General features: G+C 40.3%; 1 protein-coding gene across 1 annotated transcript in view; it reads left to right on the plus strand.

Annotated features, from left to right (window-relative positions):
- Positions 1–13,814, plus strand: part of Gpc3 (glypican 3) — a 363,266-nt gene that overhangs the window by 250,339 nt on the left and 99,113 nt on the right. The window contains exon 5 of the mRNA XM_060374526.1: positions 1,916–2,041. Coding sequence (XP_060230509.1) covers positions 1,916–2,041 — 126 coding nt within the window. The remainder of the gene's footprint in view (positions 1–1,915; positions 2,042–13,814) is intronic.

Genomic DNA, 13,814 nt, shown 5'->3' on the forward strand with positions numbered 1-13,814 from the left:
AGGTTTTATATATGTACTTATATATGTGTTCTCTGTTTATTGCAGTCCCTCATCCCTTTGGCATTAGGTAGAACCTCACTTGGATTTTCTTCAACTTGTCAGTTATCTTTATGATCAGCTAAGAAAGCTTCAAGAGTTGAAAGGCAGGGGAAAAATCCAGGTTCCCTTTGTTTTCAACTTCTAAAGATATCAAATTGAAAGGCCTTGGGATGGGTTCCATTTTTCTTGCCCTGTTCCATGTAGAGGTAGGAGGAAGCCTAAGGGAAACTCTTTCATTAAAAAGAAGACCATCATTTCCCATAGACTAATGCCCACATTCCATTTCCTTGTGGAGTAGGGGGAATTACTCAGCCTCAGCCTTTAGTCTTCCAGCTTCCACTCTTGGGAACTGGATTATTACCTTGTAAAACAGAGCATCTCTCCTATTAGCTGTTAATTGAACCAATCTTTCTCTTCTTGAGAAACTGTAATGTTCACTTTTATTTTCAGAGCTCTGTATCAAGCCTCTTCTCTTTAAAGATTGATGGTGCTCAGATACCAGGCACAGGCTGGGAGGTGAGCATGGGCACAGCAGGAAGCAAGTACTGGAGTATCAGGCATTATATATGTCCCAATAACCTTTTCTGGTTGCTCTGTCCATCTCCCTGGCTTTCCTGTGACTTAAGCTTTTGTAGACATATACTGAAACTATCTCTTCCTGTCACACACACACACACACACACACATGCACACTTTAGATGAAATAATACTTTTATGATAAACAGAAAATAGCATGAACTGCAAGATCATTTTCACCAGTCTTTTCATTTCAGTTGGATCTGAAAGCAGCTCATAGAAGGCATTGCTGGCCACACAGCTTCCACTAACCTTCACTAACTAATGGCAGTCATCTGTGGCTCCTCTTAATGCCTGTGCATCAGGACACTCCATTCTTAGCCTGCAGAGAGTGTTGAATACTTGCTTCTCTTCCAGAAAACTCCCTGGCCAGACTTGGATGTGAAGAGCATTGTAGCTTTTGATCTTGGGTGTTACTTTGAAAATAAAGTATTATTATTTTTGCATATGACTGGACATCTATTATAGAAATATTTAAATATGTTTCATAAACATATTCATGTTTCTAGTCTGATAACTTATGTTATATATATATGTGTGTGTACAACTGAAACAAGACAATAGATAACAAGTCTTGCTATAATTTATATCTGTATGTTTCTATACTTTTTTCATATTATATGTGCTCTTATCATAAATAGCATAGAAATAATAGCAAATAAATCATAGCACTATATCCTACTACAACCTTCTCCCCTTTGAGCCACCTCACAGGAAACAATATACAGGAAAAGAACAAAGCAACCTTCCTCCTCATAGCAGATATGAGTTTCTCTGGCTGTATAATCAGGAGGATTTCACAGAGCTTATGGTATTCTGAGCACCCCACCGTTTGGATCTGCAGCCATTAGCCAGAGCCTATATGGAACGGGGCCATCTCTAGGGTAATAGCATTGTAAATTACAATCAATGCACTCAATTACACCCTGAAACCAAAAGATATGTAGTGCTCCAGTGTGCCTTGTAATCAGCACCTTTGAGAATGTAGGTAACAGCACTCTGAATGAAAAAAGGGGGGGGGCGGGAGGGAGGTGCTGTATGCGTGAGAAAAATGGATGTTGGAATTAAATCACCCTCCTAATAGGAACAGCGCCTTCTGTGGAAGGCAACCTTGCCCCACTCCCAATATCATTTTATTGATTTAAAAAAAAAAACAAAGCTAAATTGTGGCCTTGTAGCTAAGACTGTCTTTAAAAATCGTTTATTGCTCTAATCAGCCTGGCAGAGCTTTTCTGTCATGCTGATAAGGAAATTCAGCTTCCCTCATACTGTGCTTACAGATGTTTTGTTTTCCTTTCAGGGAACTGATTCAGAAGCTGAAGTCTTTCATCAGCTTCTACAGTGCTTTGCCTGACTACATCTGCAGCCATAGCCCTGTGGCCGAAAATGATACCCTGTGCTGGAACGGACAAGAACTTGTGGAGAGGTAATCTGTTGTGAAAGTTAGTTAGAGCAACATTTGAGAACTAATCATCAGATCTGAAGATCAATTAAATACCCTTCCTTCATTAACTTAATAGGAAAAAATAATCCTCCACAAAACATAAGCATTTATGATGGTCCAAACATTACATATAGCTTGTAGCTCTCAGAGAATTTGTTAGTTTTGAAACCCATGCAGAACTATTCAGGGATATTTCACAAAGTATAAAGCCTCCGATAAATATTTTTGTCTTTGGCTATTTTCATTCTGTGGACTATTATTCCTTCTGTTTGAAACAATCATATTCATGTTAACTGCTCTCAGTTATTGAGAGTTAACTGTGCATTAAACACCATGCTAAGTAATTTGTATATATTAATTCTCTTTCTTTGCACAGTCCTATGAAATAAATACTGAAGGTGAAGAAAAGAAGAAAGAGAAGGGAAATAGGAGTACCATTTCCCCGAACAAGTTTGCTGAAATGTTTGCTCATTTGAGGACTTTTAGTAGAATCTATACTGTCATGTCAATGTTTATGAAGAATTTGCTCATCACTGATGAACAAAAAAAGAATATATTCATTTATTCAGCAAATACTTATTGAATACCTTGTTAAGTGCCAGGCATGCTGAGTTGGACTAAACAGACAACAGGCCCTGCCCTCATGCAGTTTTTTCTAGCAGGCTAATGGTTCTTCATCTCCATTGTACTAGCTTAGAAATACAGGGTGAAGTCTACAGGGTAGAATGCTTAGGAGCTTACAAGTTGCTTTTAAAGGTGTGCAAGTTTTGTAAGCATAGCAAAGTGGAGAGTATAAAAGACATGGAACTGAGTCTTTTCACTGACTAGTTGCTTAAGTAATGGAAGGCAACATCATCTCCCTAGACTAGTGGTTCTCAACCTGTGGGTCATGACCCCTCTAAGGGATGCATATCAGACATCCTACAAATCAGATATTTACAATAGGATTCATAACAGTAGCAAAATTACAGTTATGAGGTAGCAATGAAATAATTTTATGGTTGGGGTCAGCACAACCTGAGGACCTGGGTCACGGAATTAGGCACATTAAGACCCACTGGCTCTGTATGTTTTTCTTTTCTTTTTTTTTTTTTTTTTTTTTGTTCAGTCCTTCATAAACATAGCATTATATTTTCTCTGTTTTTGTTATTGTATAAATGTTAAGAACTTCATATATCATTTCTCTCTCCCTCTTCTGCTATCACCTTCTAAGTCCCTCTTACCCTCCTGTTGTCATTAGTTTTATTTTTAACTCTTTTATTTACGTTTCTTATCTTTTCTTCTCCCTACTCTGCCTCAATCCCTTCCCAATACCAGGTAGGAGAGAGAAAGGATTAGTGGGAGAGGGGGCACAGTTCTTTCTTAGCTGCTTCCTGCTGGTTAGGGTATTTGGGTTCTTGGAGCCAGTCTAACCTTCATTTCAGGAGATCCCCAACTTCTTGTCTCACAAGAGCAACTAGCAGCAGCAAGGGGAAAGCAGGAGCAGCCTTATTCTTTCTTGGACCTTTTACACTCTCTGGGCTCTGGCATTTATTCTCTCTCAAGTCCTCAGATTTAAACTATCTGCAGCTGGCAAAGAGCTCCTCTCAGAGCCCACACAAGGCAAATAGTCTGCTGCTGTGGACCATCTGAATCAGTTCCACATCCCACACCTGGGACCAAAACAAAACCATATTTATATCCACAACACCCTCCCAAGTTTTAACTTCTTCTCTGATTATTCAACTATTGGTTGAGATTTATTAATTATTATTTTATGTGCATTAATGTTTTACCTGCATGCATATTTATGTGCCAAATGTGTTCCTGGTGCATACATAAGAGGGAGTCAGATCTCCTGGAACTGGAGTTACAGACGGTTGTGAAGTGCTATGTGGGTCCTGGGAACTGAAGCTAGGTTCTCAGGAAAAACAGCAAGTTCTTTAATCACTGAGCCATCTCTCCAGCCCCTTCCTTTTAAATTATTTTAGATAAATAGATAGCTTGATAGATAAACAGACAAACAGATAGATAGATATTGATATAGACATAGTATATGTTAACCTGATCTGTTACAACAAGACTATGATCCTAGATCCTCTGGAAGTTGAGACAGAAGGTTCAAGAGCTTCCTGAGCTACAGAGATACTACATGTTAGGTACAAAGCCAGATGCTAGGGATACAGGTAAAAAAACAATTGCATGTTACCTCCTTTGAAGAGCTTACATTCCAGCGGGTTCTGACTCTAGGACATAAGATAATGAATAGAATGCATTCAAAATGTAGTATAATGGAAAGAGGAATATTTTGGAGTCAAATGAACTTGTGTTTGTATCTTAGCTCTGTGTGTTGCCTTGGGAGAGTCAATTAACACAGAAAGTCTTTAGGTCCTTTTTCAGAAGGAAGACATTTTACAAGGTTGCTCTGATCCTTAAGTAAGGTCAGAGATATAAAGCTCTTAGAAGACTGGCATGTACTGGAATATCCATTCATGTCACATCTCTTTTTGTCTTCCTTCCCCCACTAACTCCTTTCTTCACAATACAAGAGAAAATACACATCCCCAAACAGCTTGTTTCTTATCTAAGTGATTTTACTGACATGAGACTTGATGAGCAAACACCCTAGTGACTTGTCCCATGGCTAATGAAAAAAAAAAAAAAAAAGAAAACAAATTCTTGAATATTGAAGAAACATGCATGCTAACAATGCTCCCTTGTTAAAACATTTTAATTTACAATGTATCTAGTAATGTGCTCGTTCATTCATTTTACTCTAATATTTCAGTACCTCCTATTCATCAAGCCCCTGTGTCGCTGTCTTCATTACTGTAATTATTAAAGTGCATGTAGCTGCACCAGATATGTCTTCTAATGCTTCAAGAAAATAATCAGGAGGTCTGGTTTTAGCTTACTCCAAACAGCACTTTTCCAGGCCAAGGTGTTTGAATAAGCTGAATCTTTTACTGCGTTCTGCTCATATTAACTACTTCCTAAATGGCAGACATGGATGGAAGATGCTGCCTTGGAACCAAGAAAATAAAGAAAAAATTCAATAGTTTTTCTCTCAAGATTTAGGTCAAGCTTCTGAACACGTATATGTTTCAGTAGCTTCTCTGTTGCTTTTATCTTACTTTTATTCTGAATGTAGGGTGAATAGTATGATCCAGATCCTGACGCATTTGAATGAGTGTGACAATTACTCAGGCACACTTGTGGGGTTAAGTTGATTTTGAGATAGGGTCTAACCAAGTAGTGCTGGCTGGCCTGGCGTTCGCTGTGTAGAACAGCGAACTTGACTTTGCCGAGATCCTCCTGCTCCTCTCTCTGGAGTGATGACATTAAAGGCACAGGACACCCCACCTGCCTGTTAACTGGAAAACAATATCATTTCAGGGGATAGGAACCAGAACCTCGTGTATGTTAGGCAACCATTTTACCACTGGGTTATAATACCATGCACTAATTAGTTAAAATTTTTTATTGCGTTTTCTTTCATTTAATGCCTTAATGTATTAGACAACAGAATGAAATAAACACTGTAATATGGAGGAAAGTTTTCTAAATTACTATTTTTACATCTAAAGTATTTACTTTTTGAGAAAACTTTTGTTATTGATACATACTTTCCAGGAACAAAAAAAATAAAAATAAAAAATAAAGAATGGCGGGAGGGAGAAATAACATATTTGCAGACAGAAGGAGGCTAATATAAACCAGGAAGCAACTCCTTTCTGGTTAATAACCTTGGGTTATAATTAACCTGTACTTGTATAGTGACCTAATGCGATGATGAGACTAGGGAATAGTGCTGAACTTGATTTTTAAAAAATTCCTCAGCAATGTACATTCCATGATAAAACGTTCTTTAGCCTGAAGACATGCGCACCTCTGTTCACGTCGTTTGTAAAGATAAGCGTTACACTCCTGTCTCATCTGCAGTGAAAATATCTTTTCAGCGGGTTTCTGATTTAATGTACTCTTCAGATTTAATGTACTCTTCAGTAGCAGTCTCCACTTTGCAATAGCAGATGGGCTATACCACTGCTTTCTTTGTAGCTTAGCATTATAGTCTTTAGGAAACAGTTTACTTTTAGACAAAAAAAAAAAAAAAAAAAAAAAAAAATCATGAAAATCAAAACTCCTGCCAGAGAACGAGACTTAATCATTGGTGATACTAGATCAAAAGAGAAATAAATGATGGAAATCCCGAGCAGTAATTCTGTCTGCTGGGTCGTCAGTGTTTCTATTATCCAGGCATGCACACCTCTCCCCTTCCAAACCATTAAGGGAGCCATTTTGTCTACAAATAGAAGCAATTTCATTTCCTTACTGTTTTTATCTCCCGATGCAATCAACCGAAGGAATGTTTCCACAGATCTAGTCTCAGTGTGTGCCTACCACTTACACCTCTCATCTATTCTTCTCACTTCCCCACTCTCACCCCATTTTAGCTTTAGATAGCCTGAGATTTCAAGATTAAGCTGAGGAGTATTCAAATTAACAACCTTGGCCCAGGCTGAGCCACCTATAATTGCAGAAAGCAGAAATTCTTCTGGCTTTTGCCTTTGTGAGACAGAGTTTCAATTAGGGAGTCACTACGACTAAGAGAAAAATAAACAACCCCACCAAATTAACATGGGGATTAGCAATAGGTAACTCTGAGGTTTGTTTGCACTGTCCCAGATAATGCTTAAATGAAAAGCAAACACCTTAGTGAATATGTTCTCAAGCACCAAGTTGTCAAGTCAAATGTCTGAATAATTGGCTGACGTCACGCTTTTCTTCTGGCTAGTTTGTACTAGGCAAGGCCCGGTTTTACTGTTTGATCTTTAATGTATTTTCACAAGGGCAAGCAAGATGGCCTTACAACTTAAGAGTCCACAGTGGAAGTGGAGAACCAACTCCTACAAGTGGTCCTCTGACCTCACATGTATGCCCACACTTATACAGCCTTCTCATTGTCCAGTGTCATCTCTGTGCAGGTATTCTCTCCTGAGTCTTTTCTTCTCAGCCTCGGGTGTAAAATCAGTTTGCCTCCCTGATAGTTAGTATCCCTTCTAGAAACACGTAGGGTGGCCGAAAGTACAGAAACAGCCATTTTAATTTATGGATGATGCCTTAGTTCACTTTGTTTCCACCCTAGCTCTTTTGTGACAGAGTTCGGCTGGATGGCCCTCAGTCGAGGTGTCAGTTTCCAGAATGAGCTGTTATCTTTTGGGGCTGACAGTTTGTTACTTCTGTCTATGGGAAATCTGTATTCATCTAGTGTCTGGAATGGCTTGGGCTCTCACTTTACAGAAGAAACTCCTTGAGATCTACAGAGAGCTAATTACAGTGAAGGTGCCTCTTGTCTGTATGTGGCATTTCAACTGAGAAATTAAACGCACACACATGCACCATGAATTCTCTTTCTGCTTTCCAGCGATCAGCCACTACTTCTTTTGTGGATGCTGCCTTGCCAATATTTCTCTGAGAATTGGAAAAGCAGAAGCAGAGACATAGAAAACAACTCTGTTGGTTCTCAAAGCTTTGAGTTCTTGTCTTGAAACTTTATGTTTCAAAAGTGGAGTTTCAAAAACTGGAGTAAGGAGACATTTTTAGTTTGGGAGTTTTCTCTCTCTCTCTCTCTCTCTCTCTCTCTCTCTCTCTCTCTCTCTCTCTGTGTGTGTGTGTGTGTGTGTGTGTGTGTGTGTGTGTGTGTGTGTGTGTGTCTGTGGCATAATATGCTCATGAGTGTGTGGTTGAACAGCCATGCACATGCATGAGGAGGGCAGCGGATGCTGGCTATCTTCCTCTGTTGCTTTCTGCCTTATTGCCTTAAGATGGCGCATCTTGCTTAATAGGAAGCTCACCATTTCACTCAGGCTCCCACCTGTCTCCGTTCTACAATGCTGGGGCTTACAGGCATGCACATCTTGCTTGTTTTTTTTTACATGGGTGCTAGATTCAAGTTCAGATTGTTATGCTTGCAGAACAAGCACAATTAACTTACTGAGCCATCTCTCCATCCCTGACCTTTTATTTTCTTCTCTGCTGGATTACAGGGCTGAACTGTAGCATATCAACAAGTAGGAATGAATGAAATGATGCAAAATGATTTTCAAAAGTAGGTTAATAAAATAGCTTATTTTCTTCTGTGATCTACGGAAGGCTGGTAATGTTTTTATACTTCTATCACTAAGAGTACTGTCTTTTGAGGATTTTGGGTTGGGGATAGACTTCTAGCACCATCAACTATGAAGTTTCTTGGTTTAAAGAGCAAGAGGGAGTGACCTTCAGTCATTAAAGGAATTAAGGAAAGATATCCATGCCATACTATGTGCATATTCTCTCTCTCTCTCTCTCTCTCTCTCTCTCTCTCTCCCTCTCTCTCTCGCCCCCCCACACACACCCACACACCAGAACAGGCCATTGGAAAGGAGTAGATACTATACATAGCTTCCACACTTTTGTTTTTAAAATAGACTTTATTTTTTGATGTTTGGGCTTATTTTTAGATTTATAGTGTGGCTTTTGTTCAAAGAAACCAAGGCAGTATGTGTGCTGTTTTAAATCTAGGACTTCCAATAAAAGCAGTACTATGGGAACCCTGGATTGTAAATAACTAGACGAGCATGCAATTGCCTAGCATGTGTGAGAACCTGAGTTACTTCCCCTGTACCCCACAAAAAAGGGGGCAATAGGGAAACACATCTATATGACAGAATATAGAGCCAAGAGGAAGGACTAGAGAGAAGTAAATGCTTAAAGATGCAAATGGCATTAAGTGGCTTGAGTTAGGTCTTTAAGCCATTTGGTTCAGAACACCCTCAGTAGCAAGTCATCCTAAGAGCACACTGTAACTGAGATTTACTTAGTAGCCCGCCATGATGCTTTCAGGCTTAGAAATGAAGGTACATCCCTCAACCCTCTGGTTCTGTCTTCTCACTACTACTTCATCCTTTTCTTTTTTTCTTTTATAAGATTTATTATTTATACAGTATTCTGCCTGTATGTATGTATGTCTACAGGCCAGCAGAGGGCACCAGATCTCATTATATAAGAATATGGGGATTGAACTCAGAACCTTTGGAAAAACAATAGCCAGTGCTCTTAACCTCTGAGCCATCTCTCCAGCCCTACTTCATCCTTTTCTTCCTGTTCTTCAGGATGCTATTTATGAATGACTGGACAGGAGTAGGAGAGAACAAATATGTATGGACTTTTATTTGGTTTATTGCTAGCTTTACCACAGTTCTTAATCTCCCTCAAATCCTTGGATTTCATTCCATGAGTCCTCCAGGAAGCATAATCAGGATACCCCATTCATTCCAACTTGATGAACAACTATGCATATCTTAGAATGAAAGCATTGTCTTTTCCAGCTGTTTGGTGGTGTCGCAGTTTACATGTTGGACTTCATCCTAGATAGCTAAATCAATACTGTGAAAAAGCTTTGAAAGATGAGCACATTACACAGAAAATTTCTTAATTTACTGTGGCATGAAATATTACTGATAGCTGCTAAGATTTAAAGAAAAAATCCTGTAAGACCAAGACAGATATGTTTGGAGTGTACCCATGTGTAATGATCCACCTAGGGGATTAGATAGCCATATTTTTCATTATAGATTTATCTGAAAAATTGTCCTCAGTGACAGCTATTTATCAGGATCCACTCCATGAAAACATAGTGTCATTTATCCCTTAAGATTATTTTATGGTGCCACGTGCAAGTAGCTTTACCTTCAAAATTGACTGATGTTTTAATACAGTGTGCCTCATTCAGAATGGGCTGCATTTGGTCAGCTGTCATGTCCTAAATGTTCAGAGGAGAGATCTTCATTCAGTGTATGACTGTGCCTGCAGAACACCTGTTGAAGACTGGATGGCTCGTTCCTTTAGGCAGAGCATGTGTGTCCTTGTAATACACAATGCCAGCATTCCCTAGAGTCAGACCGTTTCATTATACAAAGAGCATTCAAGGGTCTGCTAGGTAGCACCCCATCATAAATGTGTCCTCAACAAATAAATATCACTTCTTCTTCATCAAGATGGAAAAAGAAGAGTCTTCCCTCACCATCACTGTACCTGGAAAGGTGAAGCGATTGAACCATAAAGGGAAATAACTACTTTGAAAGACATCATTAAAGTAACACACATGAGCTCCTATATCACTCAATTGTCTGCCTCCTTCAAAGGGCAAAGTAGAGACTTTGTAGGTTATAGACTGATTTCACTGACACTCCCCATCTTCCCAATGTTAGGATTACACCATCTTTTGAAAGAGATTTTCAGGGTTATGAGTGGTCCCTGCAGTGTGCAGGTTGTTGAATATCAGGCAGCTAGTTGTCACTGGTCCAAGGCTGAGGGTTCTAGTAATACAAACCTGAGAGGTTAGGAAACCTGACCTAAGGTAAGGGAGGTATACTGAGGAGACTACTGTCTTTAGAATGGCCCAGACAGAGCTCTCTACCCTCATTCAGACATGAGCTGTATGCTGGGGTATGGTATTTCACACTATATTCTACCAGCTTAATTGAGAGATAGGAAACCAAACTGTTGAATGGGATGGATGACCAAACAGACTGGTATCTTCTGGGGTCCACTTGGTGTCAAAGGATGAAATAATGAAGTTGTTTGCTTTTTTTTTAGGATGCCTAAACTAATTTTCAATGGGCTTTCCAAAGAATTCCTAGAACATTTCTAGTTATGTCAGCATCACGGATGGCCACAGTATGTCTGGGACCACATACATTCTGGTAGCTAATTCGCAAATTAGAATTTTTCCATAACTTTACATCTGCCCCTCAGACAGCCTGTAAATTAGGTGGAGACCGGATTCAATCTTGGGTGCTGGAGACGTCTTCTCACCTTTCCCTGTGAGGCCGATAGTCAGTTTCCTTTCTTGATAGCTTATCAGGATCCTTCTGACCTTCACAAATGGTAATGCTTCTAAAATACTTCTCTAATTACATTGACTCAGCAGGGTTACTTGTGGTAGTGAACCACCAAGCATCAAAGAAAATGGAGTCTTTGGACTTGGAGTACAAAGGGCACAGAGAGCTATTTTTAAGGAAGCCTTTTTCTTAGGAGCCTCCTAGCAATGGGCATGCTATTAGACCCTACTTGCCTGTTGCAATGACTATGGTTGTGTTTCAGAAGTTGCAGGAGTTGTAGTCGAAGTGGCTGCCAGGCACAGTTTCTTACTATTATTGACCCCACTTCTTGCCTCAGGGTAAAAACCTTCGGTGGCTTCTTTAAAAGAAAAAGAGTTCTCTGATTGCTTTTATCGATATAAATGCAGTCAAACAATTGAGAATTAACAACTAAAGCAAAGCAAAGGATACAGAAACTTAGATTTTTGAAGGCATGTGGTACCATGAAGCAGGACTACTGAGGCATACAATTTTAGAGTCAGCATGTCTGGGGTTGGATTTCTAGTCCCGAAGTCTTAGCTCTTTCTCTTCTCCAAGCCCCAGCTTCCCCTTGTGGAAAAAAAAAAAAATGGAGTTAATTCTTCACTTAAGAGTTTTCTAATAAGCTTTAGCAACACTGTTAAATGTAAAGTCCAATGCCTGGAACACAATGGGCCCTCAAAAAGGGTAGCTATTGCTGCCATGAAAGCAATTAGTTAAGACATCTTTCGATTCCAGGGTTATGGTGCAGGGACAGATCAAGCATTTGCCTAGCATATGGATGACCCTGGATTCTCTGCTCAGCACAGAAAAAAAGCAAACACAACTGTAGAAGGGGCTCTTGTAGATATTTACTGGACAGTTCCCCCCTGATGACCCATTTCTCAGGAACATCATGGTCTGCCTATACTCCTTTTTTTTATCTTACCTCTTTTGCAAGACTTAAAAATACCCGTCTTTGGTTTGAATGATAGTCTTCAGCCAGGTTAGAAACCAGAATGAGGATAGTTGGCAGTTCAGTGTAATTGCTTTAACACTCTAAACTTCTTCCTGTCACCCTACATTTAACCTTTGGGTGAAAGGAGACAGGCCGTTAAGCTCAGTCATGACTTCTCAATTTTTCAAGCCACTGAATTTTCTTCTTTTACGTGAGCCTGGCTTTGATCCTTGGGTCTGTCTCCTCTATGGTGTGGCTTAATCTCTGTGTGAGGGGAAATGCATTGTCACGTGTAGCTCAGGTGTCAGAGGGCCTTCCTACCATTAATGAGCCACCTGGTGAGGTAGAACTTTTCTTTGTAAAGTAACAAGTGAACCCTTCTTCTTTTTGCTTAGTTTGGTTTTGAGGCAGGGTCTTGCATAGCCCAGGCTGGCCTGCAGCTGGCTATGTAGCTGAGGACAACACTGAAGGTATGATCCCCTTGCCTCTGTGTCCAGTGTGTTAGCATACAGTGTGTGTACCACTATGGCTCATTTATGTTATAGCAGGGATCGAACGCAGGGCTTCCTGCATACTGAGCAAGCACTCTTTCATCCAGGCTCAACCCACAGCCCTCTTCTTGCGTTGAGCACTTCATCTTCTCTCTCCTCCATTCTGTGTGCAGTTCTGGAGACAGAACTTAGACCAGACCTGGGGAGGGTATGCAGGAGGGACACACTAACCCTGAAGGTGAAAGGTTTGGAGACCTGCTAGTGACTCCAGCAAAGGAAACAGAATCTTTCAGCCAAATGAAAGCGGGAATGTTGATCTCTGGAAGGATTTCAGCAGCGCTCACTGCTATGGAGTCCGCCATTGCTGTGGAGACATTCAAAACATGATAAAGTTTGAGCCACTTGAAATCTTTGGCCAATAGGTTCTTCCTTAAAAGGCTCTGTCCCTCAGAAGTTCTGTAACAGTCTCTCTGCTGGAGAGTCTTCCTCAGATAGGCAGGAGTATTCCTTGCCGTCCACTTACACATCAGAGTTCAAGTGCAAAGGCAAACAAAGAAGTGTTAGGTGCCCTTTTTACCTCGAACATATATTCTTGCCCTATGCTGTTCCTTCCCACCCCAACCTTAACTTCTTACACTTCGCTCAGAACCAGACAGCTAAAGCCTTTGGGTTTCTCTCAGTTTGGGTGTGAGGGATTTGTAGCCTTTCCTAACTATTGTTCTTGGGGTTAATTCAGGCACTCTCAGAAAGTTCTTGGCCAACAACATTTGTTGAAGGCCTACTGTGTGTCAGGCATTGTGCTTAGTATCTTCACACAACAAGAGCTCTCATATAGAATATCCTGTGTTCCAGGCCATATGTAAGCACATAGCCTATGTAATATCAACTTAATAGCATTTGTTGTACCAACTAGTTCCCTAAACATGCTAGTGCCATTATTGATCGCCTGTTTGAAGGTGAACCAGTTTTATTTTCATTTGGGGACTGAACCATATACTATCCAAGTGACTTACCTAAGATCTAACTCCAGGCCTCTTTTTACTTTGTTTCTTTGAGACATGATGTCACTAAGCTGCCCAGGCTGGTCTTTAATTCATTCTGGATTCCAGACTGGCTTTGAACATACAGTCTTCTTACCTCAGCCTTCAGAGTATCCAAGAATTCAGGCCAGCTCAAACCAATTTTTGAAGACGTATCTTTGAGTGTAAGCCCAGTTCTCTTTGTATCACATGACTTGGCCTTTTTGTAAATGGGTGATGGTGTAGCTCAACTGATACAGTCCTTGCTTCAATCCCAGCATGAGGTTTCCTTTGTTCTCTCTTCCCCTCCTGGAGCCCATGGACACTGGCACACAGGTGTTGCTATCCCAGGCATTGTCTATCTTCCCCTCTCGGATGGGCCAACTGCTTCTCACAGCCCCAGACTCTTGTGGATGATATCAAAGTCTC

The sequence above is a fragment of the Meriones unguiculatus genome, chromosome X (assembly GCF_030254825.1).
Source record: "Meriones unguiculatus strain TT.TT164.6M chromosome X, Bangor_MerUng_6.1, whole genome shotgun sequence".
Lineage (NCBI taxonomy): Eukaryota > Metazoa > Chordata > Mammalia > Rodentia > Muridae > Meriones > Meriones unguiculatus.